The 19308-nt window shown below is 45.2% G+C and overlaps 1 protein-coding gene across 2 annotated transcripts; it reads right to left on the bottom strand.

The window, feature by feature from the left end:
• Positions 1–4636: 4636 nt before the first annotated feature.
• On the bottom strand, positions 4637–16334 carry LOC135536148 (E3 ubiquitin/ISG15 ligase TRIM25-like). Of its 2 annotated transcripts, XM_064962536.1 has the most exons (6): positions 15646–16334; positions 15127–15222; positions 7907–8140; positions 5613–5772; positions 5428–5487; positions 4637–5196 (listed from the first exon to the last, which is right to left on the bottom strand). In XM_064962536.1, the coding sequence occupies exons 1-6, from the start codon at positions 16240–16242 to the stop codon at positions 4676–4678; spliced, it is 1668 nt and encodes a 555-aa protein (XP_064818608.1). In that variant the 5' UTR covers positions 16243–16334; the 3' UTR covers positions 4637–4675. The 2 variants fall into 2 exon arrangements, with proteins under 2 accessions (XP_064818608.1, XP_064818609.1); XM_064962537.1 differs by lacking the exons at positions 4637–5196; positions 5428–5487; positions 5613–5772 and adding an exon at positions 6825–7560 and having other exon boundaries at positions 15646–16329.
• Positions 16335–19308: the final 2974 nt, after the last annotated feature.

Here is a 19308-nt window from a genome sequence, read left to right as displayed (position 1 = left end):
AGAACAACAGGCCTGATGCCAGTAATGTACATCCTACCAGCTCCTTCCTGGCCTCCAGAGAACAACAAGCCTGATGCCAGTAATGTACATCCTACCAGCTCCTTCCTGGCCTCCAGAGAACAACAAGCCTGATGCCAGTAATGTACATCATACCAGCTCCTTCCTGGCCTCCAGAGAACAAGCCTGATGCCAGTACTGTACATCCTACCAGCTCCTTCCTGGCCTCCAGAGAACAACAAGCCTGATGCCAGTAATGTACATCATACCAGCTCCTTCCTGGCCTCCAGAGAACAACAAGCCTGATGCCAGTAATAAAAACCTATTTTCAGCTTGAGCTTCCTGATCAAGTTCTCCACATGAACAGTGAAGCTCAGCTTGTCATCAACCCACTCACCCAAATAGTTGTACACTTTGACTTGCTGTATAGTATGTCCAGCCATTGTAGCAATGACATGATTAGTAACATGCCTGGCATCTGAAATTCAGAACCAGCTTCAAATCATTCAGATTCAGTTGTATGATGTTAAATGCTCTTTGGGCATTTTCAAAAGATAAAGATAAACTACTACCACTTGAATACAGAACAGAATCATCTGTATAAAAATGATGATCATTAAGATCCCCAGTGTCGTTGATATTGTGGGAGAAAGATGTACATATATGGAGGAACATAATACTGTAACACAAGAGAAGGATACACTTAGAGTGCATTTGCCATTCTGGTAAAATGCATTGTCTATTGTATAGGACAGGAGGCCAGAGTAAGGCATTGAGAGTATGGGACAGCTGAACATTAAACAGACCACACGAAGAGAAGGCGACACATAGGCGCCTAGGACAACTGGACACACCAAGGTCAGAGGGACATACAAAGGAGGGGGTCAGCCAAATGACCAACTAATGGACTACAGCCATAGCCCATATATTTTTAGGACATGAAGATGCTGAAGGAATGTCAGAGACACATAGTCTAGGAGTCCTAATAAGGACAGACATACCAAAGAACACACCAGGCTGAACGTAAGGGGGCCCATAGCATAAGATAGGCATGTATTATTTTTGGGACATGAAGAGGTCCTGTCACCATTATAACTTGACTGAAAGCAGATATGGGAGTTATCGAGCTGAACAAGCAGGATGCACAGATTGGGATGTAATGATGGCAGATGGACTGAGGGAAGTAACTTCATTTGCATGTGGGATGGACTCATATGCTGTATGTGTATAAATCAGAGCCAGTGCTCTGAAAAAGTGTGTGTTCCGCGGACCACTCTGGCTTGCTATACTCTTGTATTAAAAGCCCATTGATTTCACAAATTCTTGTAAGCCTTCCTCATGCTATCCTATGGGGCATCCGGAAATTATTCATCATGATTTTGACTTACCTCAAAACTATTTTGGTCTCATCAAAGCAACTGTCTACCCTCCTAGGGGTTTGTTTATACCAGTGTTGCCTTACAAGGGCCCTCAAGGAAAACTTTTCTTTCCCATTTGTCGCACCTGCAGTGAAAACAAACAACAAACCCCATGTGATCACTCAGATCAAGAAAGAGCCCTGACAGGGGTGTGGGTCACAGTTGAATACTCTAAGGCTTTAGAGATGGGGTATCGTGTGGCCAAAATCTTTGAAGTGTGGAACTTTTCCAAGAAATCAGACACTCTTTTTAAAGAGTACATCAAGGCCTTCTTGAGATGCAAGCAAATGGCTACAAGCCACAGCATGTCATTAACTTCTTCGAGATAGGGGGCGCTCTTTTAATTTTTGGATAAAAATCGTTCCCGTTTTAAACAAGATATTTTGTCACGAAAAGATGCTCGACTATGCATGTAATTGACAGCTTTGGAAAGAAAACACTCTGACGTTTCCAAAACTGCAAAGATATTATCTGTGAGTGCCCGAGAACTAATGCTACAGGCGAAACCAAGATGAAATTTCGTACAGGAAATGGTCCAGATTTTGAATGCGCTGTGTTCCAATGTCTCCTTATATGGCTGTGAATGCGCAAGGAATGAGCCTGCTCTTTCTGTCGTTTCCCCAAGGTGTCTGCAGCATTGTGACGTATTTGTAGGCATATCATTGGAAGATTGACTATAAGAGACCACATTTACCAGGTGTCCGCCCGGTGTCCTCCTCCGAAATTATTGCGTAATCTCCAGCTCCATGCGCGTTTGCATTTGCTTCAGAGGAGAAAGCCAACTGCCACGAATGATTTATCATCGATAGATATGTGAAAAACACCTTGAGGATTGATTCTAAACAACATTTGCCATGTTTCTGTCGATATTATGGAGTTAATTTGGGAAAAGGTTTGCGTTGTAATGACTTAATTTTCGTTTTTTTTTTTACCCAAACGTGATGGACAAAACGGAACGATTTGTACTACACAAATAATCTTCTTTGAAAAACGGAACATTTGCTATCTAACTGAGAGTCTCCTCATTGAAAACATCTGAAGTTCTTCAAAGGTAAATGATTTTATTTGAATGCTTTTCTTGTTTTTGTGAAAATGTTGCCGACTGAATTCTAGGCTTATAGCTATGCTAGCTATCAATACTCTTACACAAATGCTTGTTTAGCTATAATTCAATAGCATATTTTGAAAATCTGAGATGACAGTGTTGTTAACAAAAGGCTAAGCTTGAGAGCAAATATATTTATTTCATTTTATTTGCGATTTTTTAATATTTTTATGAATAGTTAACGTATTCTATCTTTACTAAGTACAGCCGTGCCCTTCATCACCAGCCTTATTGCTGCCAGACGTGGGGGTTGAACAAAGAGGGTGATGGCCAATAAAATGTATCTGGTGCCACAACAAAAGTTGGATAGACTTAAAAAACAAGTGCAGGGTCCCGAAAATATCAGACAAACAGCGAAAAATGATTTGGATACGGCCATGAAGGATATTTTGAATCAAAAAGGATTGAACCCCTATGATAAGGTCCAAAAATAAACAAACCTCTTGCAAAGGTACTTGTCCTTGGTGAAACAAGGGGAGAGAGAGACCTGCCATTTCACTATTTCCCTACCGGACCCTTTAAAAGATGACGAGCCCCTGTAATGCCTGTACCTGTGAGCTTACCGTCTGAAGATCAAATGCCTGTTGAAGATAAAGTTATGCATGACTTGTTAACCCATGTTCCGGCACGTAACAGGAAAAATGTTAGATACATTATGAACAAGATAAGACTTAAATGGGGCAGCTACTTGGAACGACAAAGGAGAGTTTATCCTTCAGGGTTCTGTTGTCAAGGGTTCACATATGCTTGACTTGCTTGAAAGTACCACATCAGCCCACAAGGTTGCTGATGACAGACCTCCAGGGTGGCTTCAGTTTCTTAAGGCCCTGGCCATCCTCAACATTCCCCTCTCGGGTGTACCCAACTATAAGCCTCGTCAACAGATTCACTCTTTAAAACAAAAACCTTCAACAAGATACAGCACCCCTAAAGATGCCCCAACAACCCTGTATCCCTAAGAAATGAATGATGATAACCCATTTACACCCCTGAACGCCTCCGGACCTTTCCATATTCCCGATCTCTCTGGGTGGTTAGAATTTTGGATGACTTTTGAATAACTATGATTTAATTCAATCAATTTTATTTTAAAAATTAAGCAATTTGTGTCATTCTTGAAACGTTTGACGTGACCATTGACATCCGTTTTTTACCCGGAGGTCTCTTTTTGGGTCTTCGAGACAACATCATCAGCCCCGAGCCTTCTTGACGCTCGACGTCTGGTGACGCCCTTCTGGTCATAGCATTGGCTACAACCTCACTTACTATATTTTTTGCTGCTGATTTTAAATGCGGTTTGGCTATGCTGAGGCCTCTCTTCATAAACGGTAAAACCATCCTAAAGAGGTTACGAAATATACCTCCTATCCCCGAACCGTACATGGTTGGGGATCCATAATAGCCGGGTAACCCATTACCCACTTGATCAACATAGTATGAGACATAACGGTCGAGATGTCGGTGTTCCATAACCCTTTTTCATTTATTTGTACTATGTATATAAAATATATAATTCAGTGTTAGGAGTTCATTCAACTCGGAGACGATCCTGTCGACGGTTCTATAGAACCCTTTTTTAACCTTAATAAGTTTCGCAGGTTCCGATAACTTTTTGCAATAAAAATCACGATCCTTATCTTTGATATTATACCAGCTATGGGGGTATGTAATCTCGCTGAGACCTACTTCCCAGGCCACTGATAACTCTTTAGGCTGTGGAAAATTGGTTGTATAATTCGAACTCTGATTATTACAATATATATGTGTGGGCGCATTACTGGGGGGAGTCAGGTAGAAGCCGCTGTGTTCCATGATGCACTCCTGTGTACATGAATGATGATGTATTGTTTCATGCATGTGTGTTTAAATTCACCCCTGATGCTTCCACCACGTCCTGCTCTAATACCCAACTGTTGAACTTTTGGGGCCAGTTTTTCCAGCGGACCAGCACCCATTTTTGACCCTTTTCTCTCTTTTGATCTAGAATCTCCTCCACGTAAAAGACTTTGTCTTTACCCAACGGAACCTTCTGTATTTCCTTCTCATAAAAAGATGACAACCAATATAACCAATATACATCAACACCAGACATCATGATTCATGGAAATGTACAGGATTAAAACATTGTATTGAATTTTAATTAATAACAATCAGTTTACAGTTTAACCAGCTCAGCAGTATTATTATAATAATAGAGACTAAACCCAGGATAGAGGGGCTGAGTGAATGTGGTCTGGACTCTGTGGAGGAGGGTCATTGTGTCAGAGACACTGTAGAAGGACAGAGTACCTGCCTTGTGATCCAGGTACACTGCTACTCTGGAGGACTGAGGGCCTGATACTTTAGTCTCAACATTATTGTGTCTGAAACAATAACCATCACTATCGTAATCTAAACTCCAGGACTTGTTATTGTATCCAAATCCACTATATGTCCCTGTTCTGCTGATGTCTTTATATGAGACTGCTGTATGAACAACATCACCAGTCCACTCCACCTCCCAGTAACAGCGTCCAGACAGACCCTCTCTACACAGAACCTGACACCAATTGGTGAATCTGTCTGGATGGACAGGATATGGTTGGACTTGGTGTGTACAGGTCACCTTTCTGTTCCCTTCAGACAGAGAGAGGAGTGTGCCTGCTGTGTTTGGGTCCAGTGTGAGCTGACAGGAATCTGGGAGAAGAGCAGAGACCAATGAGGGGAGTCAGAACAATAAGTTAAGTCAGATACTGTATCTCCCCTGTCTTTGATTAGAGCACACCAGAGATCAAATCAGAGAAATATGAGGAGTCAGATAGAGACCCAGTCTTTGATTATATCTACTATTGATATATATTTCTAGAGGGATTGTTAGGAGTGTCAGTAAAAAGAGACTGTTAGTTACTTCACAATAAAGAGACTCACATTGTAACAACTGTTCTCTGGTCTTGGGCTCTGGAGGCAGTACAACATCCACTACATTCACTACAGACACACAAACACATTGACAGAGAGAGGGAATGTTATCATCAGACCATATTCCACATGTATATGACTAGTAGTGAACTTTCAATGGTCTAAAGTTGATGTTCTTATTGTTTTCAACACACCTGTAGTGGAGATCTTGGTCCATTCTCCTTTAAGGAAGTCTTCTAGTTTCTCTCTCAGTTCAGACACAGTCTTACTCACATCTCCAAAGTACTGAAGAGGACGGACAATGATGCTGGGTAAGTCTGAAGATACACTGATACTGGAGAGAGACTGATACCTCTGGAGAGAGAGAGAGAGAGAGAGAGAGAGAGAGAGCGCAAGAGAGAGAGAGAGAGAGAGAGCAAGAGAGAGCGAGAGAGAGAGAGACTGATAACTCTGGAGAGAGAGAGACGGATAACTCTGGAGAGAGAGAGAGAGAGAGAGAGAGAGAGAGAGAGCGCAAGAGAGAGAGAGAGAGCAAGAGAGAGAGAGAGAGAGAGAGAGACTGATAACTCTGGAGAGAGAGAGACTGATAACTCTGGAGAGAGAGGAGACTGATAACTCTGGAGAGAGAGACTGATAACTCTGGAGAGAGAGAGAGAGAGAGAGACTGATACCTCTGGAGAGAGAGAGATTGAGAGAGAGAGGGACGGACAAAGAGAGAGAAACGAGAGGGACGGAGAGAGAGAGAGAGAGAGAGAGAGAGGAGACGGATAGAGAGAGAGAGGGATGAACAGAGAGAGAGACAGACGGACAGAGAGAGAGAGAGAGGGAAGGACAGACAGAGAGAGAGAGAGAGAGAGAGAGAGAGAGAGAGAGCACAGACAGAGAGAGAGGGAGAGAGAGAGGGACGGACAGATGGAATGCAGTTTGGAAACCTACCAAAAAACAATTAGGCAACAACAAATTCAATCACCTTTAGACAATTTCCTGGGTAAAACGTTCCACTGTAATAGTGAAGGTGTAAACTTGGCAGTAGAAAATCTTAACAGTATATTTGACCTCTCAGCTTCCCTATCAAATCTAAAAATCTCAAATAGAAAACCGAAGAAAATTAACAACAATGACAAATGCTTTGATGAGGAATGCAAAAATCTAAGAAAGAAATTGAGAAACCTGTCCAACCAAAAACATAGAGACCCGGAAAACCTGAGTCTACGCCTTCACTATGGTGAATCCCTAAAACAATACAGAAATACACTACGGAAAAGAAGGAACAGCACGTCAGAAATCAGCTCAATGTAATTGAAGAATCAATAGACTCTAACATTGACAAAGCAAGTAAGGTAGATAATATATAAAGTGAAATAAACAATAAAAATTAAATTTTTATTGTTTATTTCACTTTATATATTATCTACCTTACTTGCTTTGTCAATGTTAGAGTCTATTGGTTGTATTTACAATGGTGTTTGTTCTTCACTGTTTGCCCTTTTCTCGTGGCAACAGGTCACAAATCTTGCTGGTCTGATGGCACACTGTGGAATTTCACCCAGTAGATATGGGAGTTTTTCAAAATTGGATTTGTTTTCGAATTCTTTGTGGATCTGTGTAATCTGAGGGAAATATGTCTCTCTAATATGGTCATACATTGGGCAGGAGGTTTGGAAGTGCAGCTCAGTTTCCACCTCATTTTGTGGGCAGTGTGCACATAGCCTGTCTTCTCTTGAGAGCCATGTCTGCCTACGGCGGCCTTTCTCAATAGCAAGGCTATGCTCGCTGAGTCTGTACATAGTCAAAGCTTTCCTTAATTTTGGGTCAGTCACAGTGGTCAGGTATTCTGCCGCTGTGTACTCTCTGTGTAGGGCCAAATAGCATTCTATTTTACTCTGTTTTTTTGTTAATTCTTTCCAATGTGTCAAGTAATTATCTTTTTGTTTTCTCATGATTTGGTTGGGTCTATTTGTGCTGCTGTCCTGGGGCTCTGTAGGGTGTGTTTGTGAACAGAGCCCTAGGACCAGCTTGCTTAGGGGACTCTTCTCCAGGTTCATCTCTCTGTAGGTGATGGCTTTGTTGTGGAAGGTTTGGGAATCACTTCCTTTTAGGTGGTTATAGAATTTAACACATGATTCCCATGCCAATAAAGCCCTTGAATTGAAATTGAATTGAGAGAGAGGGGGACGGATAGAGAGAGAGAGAGGGAAGGACAGACAGAGAGAGAGGGACGGACAGACAGAGAGAGAGAGAGAGAGAGAGGGATGGACAGAGGGAGAGAGGGGGATGGACAGAGAGAGAGAGGGACGGTCGGTCAGAGGGAGAGAGAGGGACGGACAGAGAGAGAGAAAGAGAGAGAGAGGGATGGACAGAGTGAGAGAGAGAGACAGGGATGGACAGAGAGAGGGAGAGAGAGACAAACAGGACAACATAATGATTGAGATGTATTGTTTCACATGAAGTTGATTTCATATCACATATACCAAGACAGTTTAGTTACCTGGAGGAAATGGATGTGATCCTCTGTGTTTGAGAGCTGCTCCAGCTCAGTGCTTCTCTTCCTCAGCTCAGCTATCTCCTGCTTCAGTTGCTCCAGGAGTCCTTCAGCTTGACTCACTTGAGCCTTCTCTCGGGCTCTGATCAGCACCTTCACCTCAGAGCTCCTTTTCTCAATGGAGCGGATCAGCTCAGTAAAGATCTGATCACTGTCCTCCACTGCTGACTTTGCAGAGCGCTGGAGAGAGAGAGAGAAAGAGAGAGAGACAGATACAGTAGGCACAGTTCTGCACCACATTGAGTCAGAACGCTGCCACCCTGCTCTACAGGTCCCCCCTCCTGGACAGACAGGTACAGAACACCTCTTGGTCCTGCTCTACTCTCCTCCCTCCTGGACAGACAGGTATAGAACACCTCTTGGTCCTGCTCTTCTCTCCTCCCTCCTGGACAGACAGGTACAGAACACCTCTTGGTCCTGCTCTACTCTCCTCCCTCCTGGACAGACAGGTACAGAACACCTCTTGGTCCTGCTCTACTCTCCTCCCTCCTGGACAGACAGGTACAGAACACCTCTTGGTCCTGCTCTACTCTCCTCCCTCCTGGACAGACAGGTACCGAACACCTCTTGGTCCTGCTCTACTCTCCTCCCTTCTGGACAGACAGGTACAGAACACCTCTTGGTCCTGCTCTACTCTCCTCCCTCCTGGACAGACAGGTACCGAACACCTCTTGGTATATCATTTTTTATATATACATATATATATCATATCATCATTCAGGAAGTTATCTTTGGGAGGACGTCCAGCCTCTCTTTTCCGGGCAAGAAAGTTTCTGTCCACCAACATCTCTTCTGTTTTGACATCAATACCGTAGTTCTTGGCAAACTCAGCTCAGCGTGATGTATGAAGGAAGTTGTTTGAGTTTTATTTTAGTTTTACCATTGAGAGTTCCCTCTATTTGTGCTTTCACTAGATTCATCATGAGCACGGAAAGAGAGTCCCTGTCTTCCTAACATTGACGTGACCACAACAATTCTACCTCAGATACTCCCTTCTCTCTGCAATATCACCAGCATGGTCAGATGTTCAAATCTGAGCAATGTTCCCATGATTGACAGTTTCCTGGTAGCTTTGCCACAACACTCTCTCTGTGTGTTTGTGTCATCTCATGTTTGACAAAGATAAACTAAGATTTTTTCAAATTTTTGCAGCCATTACTGACAAAATAATCAAATGTAATGGTTTTTTACCAAAAAATCTACATGGAAAGCAGAAAGCTGTGATCAATTAAATACAATGTTAACTAGATATTATCTGTGTCATTTATAGCCTGGCACTGTCAGGACCCGGTTACGAACCTGGGTCTCCGGAGTGAGAAACAGTCACTTAACCAACTGAGCCACGAATAGTCAGCAGAACCCAGAAGATGAGGCAGACACAGCAGTACTTAAGACGGTGTATTTAATAAAGTAAAAAGGAGAAGTCCTTCAATACAAAAAATGGCAAATCCAAAAGGTGGTAGGAATAGCACAAAAAAGCCTCAAGAGATACTCAAAAACAAAAACAGAATTCCACAAGAGCATCCACCGGAATCGACAAGAATACACAGAACACTAGGGCTGGGTGCTAACATACAAACACAGAGCACAGAACTGAGGGAAACTAAGGGTTTAAATACAATCAGGGGAAAACGAGGCACAGGTGCAAATAATAATGGGGAACAAGGGAAAAAACATAAGGTCAAAAAGCACAATGGGGGCATCTAGTGACCAAAACCCGGAACAACCCTGGCCAAATCCTGACAGAATCCCCCCTAGGAACGGCTCCTGACGTTCCTACCAGCTCTCTCAGGGTGGAGGGCCCTGAACTGACGAATGAGGTCAGGGTCCAGGATGTCTTTGGCAGGAACCCAGGAGCGCTCCTCGGGACCGTAGCCTTCCCAGTCCACCAGATACTGCCAGGACCGCTGCACCCGGCGGGAATCCAGTATCCGATGGACGGTATAAGCCGGCTGGCCTCCAATGACACGAGGCGGAGGGGGAGGTCTGTCTGCCGGGACAAGGGGAGAAAAAACAACAGGTTTTAACAATGAAATGTGAAATGTGGGATTAATCTTAAGGGATCTGGGTAAGTGTAGGCGATAAGAAACTGGGTTAACTCTCCTGGCAACCTTGAAGGGACCGATGTATTTTTGGGACAGCTTGCGAGACTCCACCCGTAGAGGTAAGTCTCTTGTGGAGAGCCAGACTCTCTGGCCGGGGCGCAGGGTAGGCCCGGGACGGCGACGTCTGTTGGCTTGTTGTTGGTACCTCTGAGGAACGCATAAGATTAAGACGGGTCTTCCTCCACATAAGCCGACAGCGTCTGACGAACTTCAAGGCTGAAGGCACTCTGACTTCTGCCTCCTGGTCCGGGAACAATGGAGGAGCATAGCCAAACTGACACTCGTGCGGGGACATACCAGTGGAGGAGGAGCGCAAGGTGTTGTGCGGGTATTCGGCCCAAACAATAAAGGATGACCATGTGGACGGGTTGTCACGAGTCATACATCGGAGGGTGGTTTCCAGCTCTTGATTCATCCTCTCTGTTTGGCCGTTGGACTCCGGATGGTACCCTGAAGATAGACTGGCAGAAGCCCCCATGAGTTGGCAGAAGGTCTTCCAAAACCTTGAGGCGAACTGGGGACCTCTGTCAGAAACCATATCTTGAGGAATGCCGAAGACTCGGAACACATGATTAATAACCAACTCAGCCGTTTCCTTGGCAGAAGGTAACTTAGTCAGAGGGACGAACCTGGCCGCCTTTGAAAACCTGTCGATTATGACTAGGATAGTAGTATTGCCATGGGATGGAGGAAGTCCAGTAATAAAGTCCAATGAGATATGGGACCAGGGTCTGTGGGGAACAGGTAAAGGGTGAAGGAGTCCTTGAGGGCGGAGGTGAGAAGATTTGCCCTGGCAGCACACGGGACAGGCATTGACGAAAGTGGCAACGTCTTCTCTTATGGTAGGCCACCAGAACTTACGCTGGATGAACTCCAAGGTGCGACCTACGCCCGGATGACAGGTGAGGCGAGAGGAGTGCCCCCACAGAAGGACCTGAGTCCTCACTGCCTTGGGGACAAACAACCGATTGGCAGGACCTCCTTTCGGGTCCGGTTCTCTAGCTTGAGCACGTCTCACGGTATCCTCAACTTGCCACGAGATCGGAGCCACAATCTTAGCAGCAGGAAGGACAGGCATGTCCGTGTCATCTCGAATGGCAGGAGCGTAGACTCGGGACAGGGCATCCGGTTTGAGATTCTTCGACCCGGGCCGATAGGTGAGGATGAACTGGAATCGATTGAAGAAAAGAGACCATCTAGCTTGTCTAGAGTTCAACCGCTTCGCCTGCTGGATATACTCCAGATTTTTGTGGTCCGTAAGCACTTGAAACGGGTGAGAAGCCCCCTCGAGCCAATGTCTCCATTCCTTCAATGCCATCTTAACCACTAGGAGTTCACGATCCCCCACATCGTAGTTCCTCTCAGTCGGGGTAAGCCGGTGTGAGAAGAAAGCGCACGGATGAAGCTTCTTGTCTTCACCCCTCTGAGACAGGGCAGCTCCAACACCAACCTCTGATGCGTCTACCTCCACCACAAATGGTTCATCCGTAGTCGGTAGTATCAGGATGGGAGCAGAGAGAACGCGCTGCTTGAGTCCTTGGAAGGCCGTCTCAGCTTCTCTTCCCCACAAAAACCTTGCATTGCCACCCTTGGTTAAAGCTGAGAGAGGGGCTGCCACCAAGCTGAAGTTCTTGATGAACTTGCGGTAAAAGTTTGTGAAGCCCAGGAAACGCTGAACTTCCTTAACGGATTTGGGGGTGGGCCAATCCGCTACCGCCCCTACCTTCCTGGGGTCCATTTTCGACTCGACCGGGTTCCACTACAAATCCCAGGAATTGTACTCGGGATGAATGGAATTCACATTTTTCCGGCTTAACGTACAGATGGCTGTCCAGGAGGCGTTTGAGTACTTGTCTGACATGCTTAGTGTGTTCTTGAAGGGAGCTCGAAAAGATGAGGATGTCATCCAAGTAAACGAACACAAATATGTTAAGCATATCCCTTAAGCACATCGTTTATGAGCGCTTGGAACACCGCTGGGGCGTTGGTCAGGCCGAAGGGCATCACCAAGTATTCATAGTGACCAGTAGGCGTGTTGAAAGCGGTCTTCCACTCGTCACCAGGTCTGATCCGCACAAGATGGTATGCGTTCCGCAGGTCAAGCTTAGTGAAAACAACTGCTTCCTGGAGCAGCTCGAAGGCTGTGGCCATAAGGGGTAGCGGGTAACGGTTACGGACGGTTATGGCATTGAGTCCCCGGTAGTCGATGCAAGGACGTAATCCACCGTCTTTCTTGGCCACAAAGAAAAACCCTGCTCCCGCCGGGAGGTGGATGGACGCATGAGGCCTGCTTCCAGAGCGTCCTTGATGTAGGTATCCATAGCAGCTCGTTCGGGTGGAGATAGGGAAAAGATCCGACCCCTGGGGGCAAGTGCCCGGAAACAGGTCGATGGGGCAATCGTAAGGTCTATGGGGTGGTAGCATGGTGGCCCTCTGTTTGCTAAACACCAGTTTGAGGTCATGGTAACACTCGGGAACTCGGGTCAGGTCGATGGATTCTAAAGACTCGGGAGTAGAACTCGGGAATTCTGGAAAATACAAGTAGCTTGGCACGTAGGACCCCACTGCTTGATAGTGCCCACAGACCAGTCGATGTGAGGGTTATGGCTGTGAAGCCAGGGGTATCCAAGGACGAGAGGGAACTCGGAACAGGAGATCAAATGAAAGTTCATCAATTCCTGGTGTTGTGAAACTGAAAGTCGCAAGGAGGTAGTGACATGAGTGACAAGTCCAGATCCCAAAGGGCTTCCATCCAATGTAGTGACCCTCATGGGTTCACTTAGAGGTTCAGAGGGAACGCCATTCTCCTTCGCCCAGACACCATCCATGAAGTTACCTGCGGCTCCAGAGTCTACCAAGGCTTGAAGGTGAAGCTTGTGGTTGTCCCAGGAGAGGGTGACTGGAATGAGCAGACGGGAGTTGGACGGATGGGAGGAGGTTATGTTTCCCGTTACAGTTCCCCCCGGTCTGTACGAGCGTTTCCCTGGAGCCCGGGACACGTGGAACGGAAATGGCCCGGTTTGCCGCAATATAGACAGCGTCGCTCCCTCATCCGGCGGTCTCTCTCAGCCTGGGAGATGCGTCCAATCTGCATGGGTTCCGATGGAGCCAGCGAGGATAAAGGTGGGGACTCGGAGCTGGGACTGATAGGGGCTAGAGGTCTACGGTTGAGTTCTCTCTCTCTCAGACGCTGGTCAATGCGTGAAGCCAACTTGATCAGGGACTCGAGATTGTCCGGTGGTTCCCGAGTGGCCAGTTCATCTTGGATAGTGTCGAAAAGGCCTTTCAGAAAGCACACCGTGAGCGCCTCGTTGTTCCAGCCACTCGCTGCTGCCACCGTGCGGAACTGGATGGCATAGTCCGTCACGCTCCGCCAACCTTGGTGGAGAGTCAGGAGCTGTTTGGCTGAGTCAGAACCACTGCTTGGGCCTTGAAACACTCGTTTGAATTCCTCAGCAAAGGCAGAGTAGCTGGCACAGCAGGAACTATGGGCATCCCACACAGCAGTAGCCAAGGCCAGGGCTTTCTCCGACAGCAGGGTGATGATATAAGCGATCTTAGACCGGTCGGTGGGAAACGACGAGGGTTGTAGCTCAAAGGAGAGAGAACATTGGGTGAGAAACCCTTTACAAGCACTTGGATCACCTGAGAACCGTTGGGGAGGTGGAAGACGAGGTTCAGCCAGGGGGTTAACTGCCATGGGTACGTGAATCTGAGGTACTGGGACGGGAACTGTTGCCGGGGTAAGACGATCAGATATTTGCTTAATGGAAGTCAGCATCTCCGACAGAAGATGAGAATGTCTAGCCATTAAGGCCTCTTGCTGAACCAGGGCGGCTTTGTGGCATTGGACAGTCTCCTGGTGGTGGGACAGCATGGCAAAAAGGTCCTGGGAACTGGCTGCCTCTGGGTTCATTTTTGGCTCTGTGTTTCTGTCAGGACCCGGTTACGAACCTGGGTCTCCGGAGTGAGAAACAGTCACTTAACCAACTGAGCCACGAATAGTCAGCAGAACCCAGAAGATGAGGCAGACACAGCAGTACTTAAGACGGTGTATTTAATAAAGTAAAAAGGAGAAGTCCTTCAATACAAAAAATGGCAAATCCAAAAGGTGGTAGGAATAGCACAAAAAAGCCTCAAGAGATACTCAAAAACAAAAACAGAATTCCACAAGAGCATCCACCGGAATCGACAAGAATACACAGAACACTAGGGCTGGGTGCTAACATACAAACACAGAGCACAGAACTGAGGGAAACTAAGGGTTTAAATACAATCAGGGGAAAACGAGGCACAGGTGCAAATAATAATGGGGTACAAGGGAAAAAACATAAGGTCAAAAAGCACAATGGGGGCATCTAGTGACCAAAACCCGGAACAACCCTGGCCAAATCCTGACAGGCACAGATAGTAAAACTACTGTAGCGACCCGCACAGACAGCTGTGTGTTATGTGTTCGGCTCGTAGGTGGTTGTGTTGTTCTTACCACAAAACCCTCACAGACCAACTTCTTCTTCTATGATATAATGGAGGTCCTCAAACCAACGTTAAAGGTGCATGGCGCCACCTACTGTTCTGGAGTCTGTTCAATCACGGTTTACACCTCTAAATCCTCCTACCGAACTCAGTACTGAGAAAATAAAAGAGTCCTACTAACTTCTAATAGACCCTCCCCCATCCCCCAAATCACTTCCAAGTGTAATGTTTACTGTTCATTTCGGATTGTTTATTTCACTTTTGTTTATTGTCTATTTCACTTGCTTTGGCAATGTAAACATATATTTCCATGCCAATAAAGCCCTATGAATTTAATTCAATTGAGAGAGAGAGAGACAGTTCCATTTTAATGTATAGGGGACATGAGTCGGTCATGGTTACTCATGGTTATGTGATGAGGCAGCCCAGTTGGCTACATTAACCACTCTATTCTCTGAAAGGGGTCCAGACAGCCTGCTCCCAACAGTGGGGTCAGTGGGATTGAATAGGGGCCCCTCTCTCTCTCTCTCTCTGACTGGAGGAGAGAAGTGAAATGGTGTGTCTCCTCTGGTCAACAATACTCACCTTGAAAGACTCCACAGCCTGTTGGAGCTCCTTCAGCTCCTTCTCTCTCTCCTGGAATCTCTGCTGGACCTTCTGCTGACTCATCCCCAGCTGCCTCTGTGGAGAATCACTCTTCAATGAGCTATCAAGCTTTATTAGTCCAGTAGATCAATAGTATAGTAATGTGACATAGGACCCATAGAGAGGAAGGTCTACAATCCTGAGGAAGTCCCTTTACAATATTATATTATGTTGCTATGTGAATGATTATAGTTTTTATGGTAGGCCTACATGTATCAAGGGGTTGAGACTGAACTTTGGACTCATAAAAGGCCATTCAGAATGATAATAGTGTTTGACTTTAGAAATTGGTGATACATTTGTAACAAACTCAATATACTCAAGGTTTGTGTTCATATTTGTGGATCCATTTCATATTGTATATAATATAATGATCTCATGTTAAAACAGATTTAGTTCCTACTGTATCTTTAATTCCTTGTTTATCAGACAGCCACCAACAAGTTGTTCTGGTCTTACCTGTTTCTCAGTCCTCTCTGCTGCAGCTGACACTGTATCATGGCCTTTATGTTCATCCATTGTACACAGATAACAGATACACTGCTGATCGGTACGACAGTAAACCTCCAGCAGTTTGTCATGATGAGAGCAGATCTTCTCCTGTAGTTGTGCGGTGGCTTTGACCAGCTTGTGCTTCTTGAAACCAGGAAATTCATAGTGAGGTTGGAGGTGAGTCTCACAGTAAGAGGCCAGACACACCAGACAGGACATGAGGGCTTTCTGCTTTCTGGTCCCAGTGCAGACATCACACGCCACATCTCCAGGTCCAGCAGAGCACAGAGCCTTAGGGGGAGCAGCCTGGAGTCCTGTCTTCCTCAGTTTCTCCACCTCCTCAGCCAACATGTTATTTTTCCTCAGATTAGGCCTTGGAGTGAAGGTCTCTCTGCACTGAGGACAGCTATAGACCCCTTTCAGAACATCCTGATCCCAGCAGCCCTCAATACAGCTCCTACAGTAACTGTGTCCACAGGGAATAGCGACCGGCTCCTTCAGTAGATCCAGACAGACAGAACAACAGAACTGGTCCTGGTCCAGCAGAACTCCCTGTTGAGCCATTTGGACGGTTGTTCACTCTCACACAGACAGACGACAGAGAGACTCAGATCAGTTTCGTTTCCTCAGAAGAGAGTTTGTGGGAAGGGGAGGGACTTCCTGGTTCTGCCAGAGGGGTGGGGTTAGAAAGGAGGGAGGGGTTAGAGGAATGAAGGAAGAGAGAGAGGAACTGCATGCAACAGCAAGAGGGAGACAAATAGTTTTGTTCCAAGGTTAGAGCCCTTAACATGGAACAAATGACATAATGAATCTTAAAATGTGAGTTGTTAGAATATATGAAGGGTAACAGTTTCTATGAAGTACGTATGTATCATTATTTTAATGACCTTTATAATGCCTTATAATACACCTATGTGTTGTAATTAATCAATAAGGACTGAGGAGGTGTGGTATATAGTTAATATACAGTACCACAGATAAGGACTGAGGAGGTGTGGTATATAGTTAATATACAGTACCACAGATAAGGACTGAGGAGGTGTGGTATATAGTTAATATACAGTAACACAGATAAGGACTGAGGAGGTGTGGTATATAGTTAATATACAGTACCACAGATAAGGCCTGAGGAGGTGTGGTATATAGTTAATATACAGTACCACAGATAAGGACTGAGGAGGTGTGGTATATAGTTAATATACAGTACCACAGATAAGGCCTGAGGAGGTGTGGTATATAGTTAATATACAGTACCACGGATAAGGACTGAGGAGGTGTGGTATATAGTTAATATACAGTACCACAGATTAGGACTGAGGAGGTGTGGTATATAATTAATATACAGTACCACAGATAAGGACTGAGGAGGTGTGGTATATAGTTAATATACAGTACCACAGATAAGGACTGAGGAGGTGTGGTATATTGTTAATATACAGTACCACGGATAAGGACTGTTCTTAGAAAAGACACAGTGCAGATTGAGAATTATCTAACACTTTCAAAAATACAATCAAACTTTAAAAATATCCGTAAGGGAGACTAGATACAGTGGGGCAAAAAATAATTTAGTCAGCCACCAATTGTGGAAGTTCTCCCACTTAAAAAGATGAGAGAGGCCTGTAATTTTCATCATATGTACACTTCAACTATGACAGAAAAAATGAGAAAAAAATCCAGAAAATCACATTTAATCACATTTAATGAAGTTATTTGCAAATTATGGTGTAAAATAAGTATTTGGTCAATAACAAAAGTTTGAAGTGTACGTATGATGAAAATTTACAGGCCTCAGTATAGTCATAGTTGTAGTGGGGTGGTAGATGTCTCGTCTCCCTTATGGCTCTAATCTGATAGTGGTAGTGGGTGGTAGATGTCTAGTCTCCCTTATGGCTCTAATCTGATAGTGGTAGATGTCTAGTCTCCCTTATGGCTCTAATCTGATAGTGGTAGATGTCTAGTCTCCCTTATGGCTCTAATCTGATAGTGGTAGATGTCTAGTCTCCCTTATGGCTCTAATCTGATAGTGGTAGATGTCTAGTCTCCCTTATGGCTCTAATCTGATAGTGGTAGATGTCTAGTCTCCCTTATGGCTCTAATCTGATAGTGGTAGATGTCTCGTCTCCCTTATGGCTCTAATCTGATAGTAGTAGTGGGGTGGTAGATGTCTAGTCTCCCTTATGGCTCTAATCTGATAGTTGTAGTGGGGTGGTAGATGTCTAGTCTCCCTTATGGCTCTAATCTGATAGTGGTAGTGGGGTGGTAGATGTCTAGTCTCCCTTCCGGCTCTAATCTGATAGTGGTAGTGGGGTGGTAGATGTCTAGTCTCCCTTATGGCTCTAATCTGATAGTGGTAGTGGGTTGGTAGATGTCTAGTCTCCCTTATGGCTCTAATCTGATAGTGGTAGATGGGGTGGTAGATGTCTCGTCTCCCTTCTGGCTCTAATCTGATAGTGGTAGTGGGGTGGTAGATGTCTAGTCTCCATTATGGCTCTAATCTGATAGTGGTAGATGTCTAGTCTCCCCTATGGCTCTAATCTGATAGTGGTAGTGGGGTGGTAGATGTCTAGTCTCCCTTATGGCTCTAATCTGATAGTTGTAGTGGGGTGGTAGATGTCTATTCTCCCTTCTGGCTCTAATCTGATAGTGGTAGATATCTAGTCTCCCCTATGGCTCTAATCTGATAGTGGTAGTGGGGTGGTAGATGTCTAGTCTCCCTGTTGGCTCTAACCTGATAGTTGTAGTGGGGTGGTAGATGTCTAGTCTCCCTTATGGCTCTAATCTGATAGTGGTAGATGTCTAGTCTCCCTTATGGCTCTAATCTGATAGTGGTGGTAGATGTCTAGTCTCCCTTATGGCTCTAATCTGATAGTGGTAGTGGGTGGTAGATGTCTAGTCTCCCTTATGGCTCTAATCTGATAGTGGTAGTGGGGTGGTAGATGTCTAGTCTCCCTTATGGCTCTAATCTGATAGTGGTGGTAGATGTCTAGTCTCCCTTATGGCTCTAATCTGATAGTGGTAGTGGGGTGGTAGATGTCTCGTCTCCCTTATGGCTCTAATCTGATAGTTGTAGTGGGTGGTAGATGTCTAGTCTCCTTTATGGCTCTAATCTGATAGTGGTAGTGGGGTGGTAGATGTCTAGTCTCCCTTATGGCTCTAATCTGATAGTGGTAGTGGGGTGGTAGATGTCTAGTCTCCTTTATAGCTCTAATCTAATCGTGGTAGATGTCTAGTCTCCTTTATAGCTCTAATCTAATCGTGGTAGATGTCTAATCTCCTTTATAGCTCTAATCTGATAGTGATAGTGGGGTGGTAGATGTCTAGTCTCCTTTATGGCTCTAATCTGATAGTTGTAGTGGGGTGGTAGATGTCTAGTCTCCTTTATGGCTCTAATCTGATAGTTGTAGTGGGGTGGTAGATGTCTAATCTCCTTTATAGCTCTAATCTGATAGTGATAGTGGGGTGGTAGATGTCTAGTCTCCTTTATGGCTCTAATCTGATAGTTGTAGTGGGGTGGTAGATGTCTAGTCTCCTTTATGGCTCTAATCTGATAGTAGTAGTGGGGTGGTAGATGTCTAGTCTCCCTCATGGCTCTAATCTGATAGTTGTAGTGGGGTGGTAGATGTCTCG

This window comes from Oncorhynchus masou, unplaced genomic scaffold, assembly GCF_036934945.1.
Source record: "Oncorhynchus masou masou isolate Uvic2021 unplaced genomic scaffold, UVic_Omas_1.1 unplaced_scaffold_564, whole genome shotgun sequence".
NCBI classification, from domain to species: domain Eukaryota; kingdom Metazoa; phylum Chordata; class Actinopteri; order Salmoniformes; family Salmonidae; genus Oncorhynchus; species Oncorhynchus masou.
Note: the sequence above shows the minus strand (reverse complement) of the source record. Positions and strands in the feature narration are given on the sequence as shown.

Bases quoted from the DNA above. Each gene is read 5' to 3' on its own strand.
- LOC135536148 (XM_064962536.1), bottom strand. From the start codon at position 16,242: ATGGCTCAACAGGGAGTTCTGCTGGACCAGGACCAGTTCTGTTGTTCT. The intron at 8,141-15,126 runs GTGAGTATTGTT...CTCTCTCTCCAG, and splicing joins AGGCTGTGGAGTCTTTCAAG to CGCTCTGCAAAGTCAGCAGT. The intron at 5,488-5,612 runs GTGTGTTGAAAA...GTGTGTCTGTAG, and splicing joins GACCAAGATCTCCACTACAG to TGAATGTAGTGGATGTTGTA.